A 2,977-nucleotide genomic window follows, 5' to 3' on the forward strand; every position below is an offset into this window, starting at 1 on the left:
GGCACATAACAACAACAACACAACACTAAAAAGCTAGAACTCATAAAATACTATACAAAATGGGTAACCCTGGAGGACATTATGCTGAGTGAAATATCTCAGTCACAAAAAAACAAAAACTGTATAATGCCACTGTTATAAAACAGGACTGACATAAGGGGTTGGGGGAAAACTAAGAAAAGAGAGCATAAATAATGAACACTGCAGTGAAACAGATGAGGGAAAGAACTGTCTAAAAGAAATACAGGATTGGGTATTATCTGAATGACAAGAGTCCAGAATAAGAAGTGTAGCAAAGTGGACTAGGGGGCAGGGGAAAGGAAGAAACTGTGCAACAATGAAACAATCTTTTTAAAAAGAAGAGCAAATTAGGAGGGGGCAGGGAGGAAAATATGCAACAAAGAATGAATGGAAATACAAGTTTTCTGTAAACTTTTCTTAAAGTATCAATTAAAAAATTAAATTAAAAAAAATTTACAGGCTTGGAGGTCATGACAGACAGTTCTGTGTCCTACAGGGTCACTGGAAGTCAAAATTAACTTTAGAGCAATAGATTTGTTTTTGGTTAAACTGACAATAGATTACTAGATAATAGTTGTGTGTCAACCTTGTGCAGGGACAACGTTAATCTTCTCTGTACCATTCCAATTTTAGTATATGTGCTACCAAAGTGAGCACAGATTACTAGATAATACTATAGAAAGTACTTAAGAGTGAACGGTCCAGAAGTCTGCAACTTATCTTCACATTTTTCAGGGACATGTGATTGTCTCTCAACTATGACACATACTAGGTACATTTTATTATATATTTTTAAAGCATATAAAATCTAGTATATTTTTAGGGAGCTCTGATGGCCTAGTGGCAAGAAGCTGCACTGCAACCCCAGAGGTATAGGGTTCGAATCCACCAGATGCTCTGCTGGAGAAGGAGGAGCAATCTCCTCCTGTACCAGTCAGATCTGATTTGTACACATACACACACAAAAATAATAAAATAAAAAATTAAAAAAAAAAACACTAGTATATTTTAAAATCATTTACTTTCCTGGTGCTCATAAAAAACTTTAAATATAATAAGGATAAATAATTTTCACTTTTATCATCTTAAAACAAATGAAAAATGGCTTTTCAAAAATAATAAATATATCATATTGGAATAAAATCCATTTGCACATTTACCTCTATATTATATTCTGCTCCATCTGTGTTGATTCTTATTGTAACATCATCATCTCCTATATGGGCTAGAACTCTGGAGTCAGGCTCCCCTTAATAGGAAAAAACTCATTTTCATTATAAAAAATATTTGTATTGAATAATATGATAAGCATCAGTGTCAGGAAAAATCAACCAAATCTTTTAGAGAGGCCACTTTCTAAATACTGAGAGAGCTCTGCAACCAAGAACCTAAGGCTCATAAATAAACAATTCTCACCTCCCAAGAAGGAGCCTCAATGCTAATAATTTGAAATCCATCTCTTTGCCTTGACCTTTTTACAACCATTATCCATATAGCGAGTTACAGAACAAATCAAACAGACTGTACCTACTTTTAACAGTACCTATTTTTGTTTTCTTTTTATTGGTGGAAAACACAAATATAGTCCCCCACCACCACAAATTATACAGTCAAGTTTCCTACATTTGGGGAAACTACAGTAGTCAGCACATATGGAGTGCAAAAGATAAGATTCGCCAGTCCTAAAAATCACCTTCCTGATCATAGTTATCTCCCCTGCCAGGTAAGCATGTACCTATTTTTGAAGTAAGGAATAATTATGAGGAAGCAGAAAGTATGAGTTGGAATATATTGGATTTTCAACTGTACTATTTGGAGATTCTTTTTTCTATTGCAAAAGAAGTTCAAATGTAAAAACCAAAATTGCTTATTTGATATATTTTCTCAAATAAACATAAAAAGATCATAAATTATTTTATGTCTTACCTTCTCTATAAAAAAATCTCATAAAGGAAGTCTATAGCCATTGGCTGAGACAAAAACAACTTATCACTTGAAAGAAAATTAACTATAATCATTAAAATAGCCAACTAGTTTGACATGTGTGCTAAAATCCATTCCCCTTCTTTCTTTGTTCCCAAATAGTTCAACACAAATAACAGTATGTCTTAGAAACACCTTCTTTCTCACATGCTCCTCCTCTAAAAAGAAGAAATAAAACAGAAAACCAAAACACCCAAAACAAAACAAGTTAAATCTGAACATCTAACAAAAATACGTAAGAATAAACAAAATCCATACTAACCAACCACATGGCCACTGAAGAAGTCCTGCCACTTTACTGCATACTCGCTTTCTTTTTTACCATCCACTACAACTACTTTGAAATTTTGTGAAAACCGGTCAGTGCTTGACGTCAAGTACAGCTTAAAATGCCTAAAAAAAGAATATACATATATTTTATTATAAACACATAAAATCTGACCCTAATTTTCAATTAATTAAGCTTTCTTTAAAAGTCAGAGAAACTTGTAAAAATACTCTGCAAGTTATAACTACTACTTTACTAGGTATTTAGAACAAGGCATTTTTGGTAAAGACAGACTAAAATGATAGTAAAATTATTTGCTTAGTTGTAAAAACTTGGCATGTCAAGAGAAAGATTAAAGAATTTACAAATTCATCTTCCCAGAAAGCAGGCTCTGAAGGAGAAAGAAACACACACATCCAAGTATCTGAGTTGCAATGTTGCTTAACGCAGGTTTATACACATGGATCTCACCTGATGGTATGCATAGGAATCAGATCAATTACATCTGCGGAAAAAACCGCTGGAAAAGCTCAATATCAGCTGTGAAAACTAGGCCAGGAGCTGATTGTGGAACAGACCATCAACTACTCATATGTAAGTTCAAGCTGAAGCTGAGGAAAATTAAACCAAATCCACAGGAGCCAAAATATGACTTTAATTTCAACCCACCTGAATTTCTGAATCATCTCAGGAACAGGTTTGAGG

At 33.7% G+C, this 2,977-nt stretch overlaps 1 protein-coding gene across 2 annotated transcripts in view; it reads right to left on the reverse strand.

Annotated features, from left to right (window-relative positions):
• Window positions 1-2,977, reverse strand: part of ADAM17 (ADAM metallopeptidase domain 17) — a 74,263-nt gene that overhangs the window by 54,216 nt on the left and 17,070 nt on the right. For both annotated transcript variants that reach the window (XM_006898203.1, XM_006898204.1), the window contains exons 3-4: window positions 2,267-2,397; window positions 1,182-1,270 (exon numbers count right to left, since the gene is read on the reverse strand). In XM_006898203.1, coding sequence (XP_006898265.1) covers window positions 1,182-1,270; window positions 2,267-2,397 — 220 coding nt within the window. The remainder of the gene's footprint in view (window positions 1-1,181; window positions 1,271-2,266; window positions 2,398-2,977) is intronic.

The sequence above is a fragment of the Elephantulus edwardii genome, unplaced genomic scaffold (genome assembly GCF_000299155.1).
Source record: "Elephantulus edwardii isolate Elephantulus edwardi_28Jun2011 unplaced genomic scaffold, EleEdw1.0 scaffold00223, whole genome shotgun sequence".
Lineage (NCBI taxonomy): Eukaryota > Metazoa > Chordata > Mammalia > Macroscelidea > Macroscelididae > Elephantulus > Elephantulus edwardii.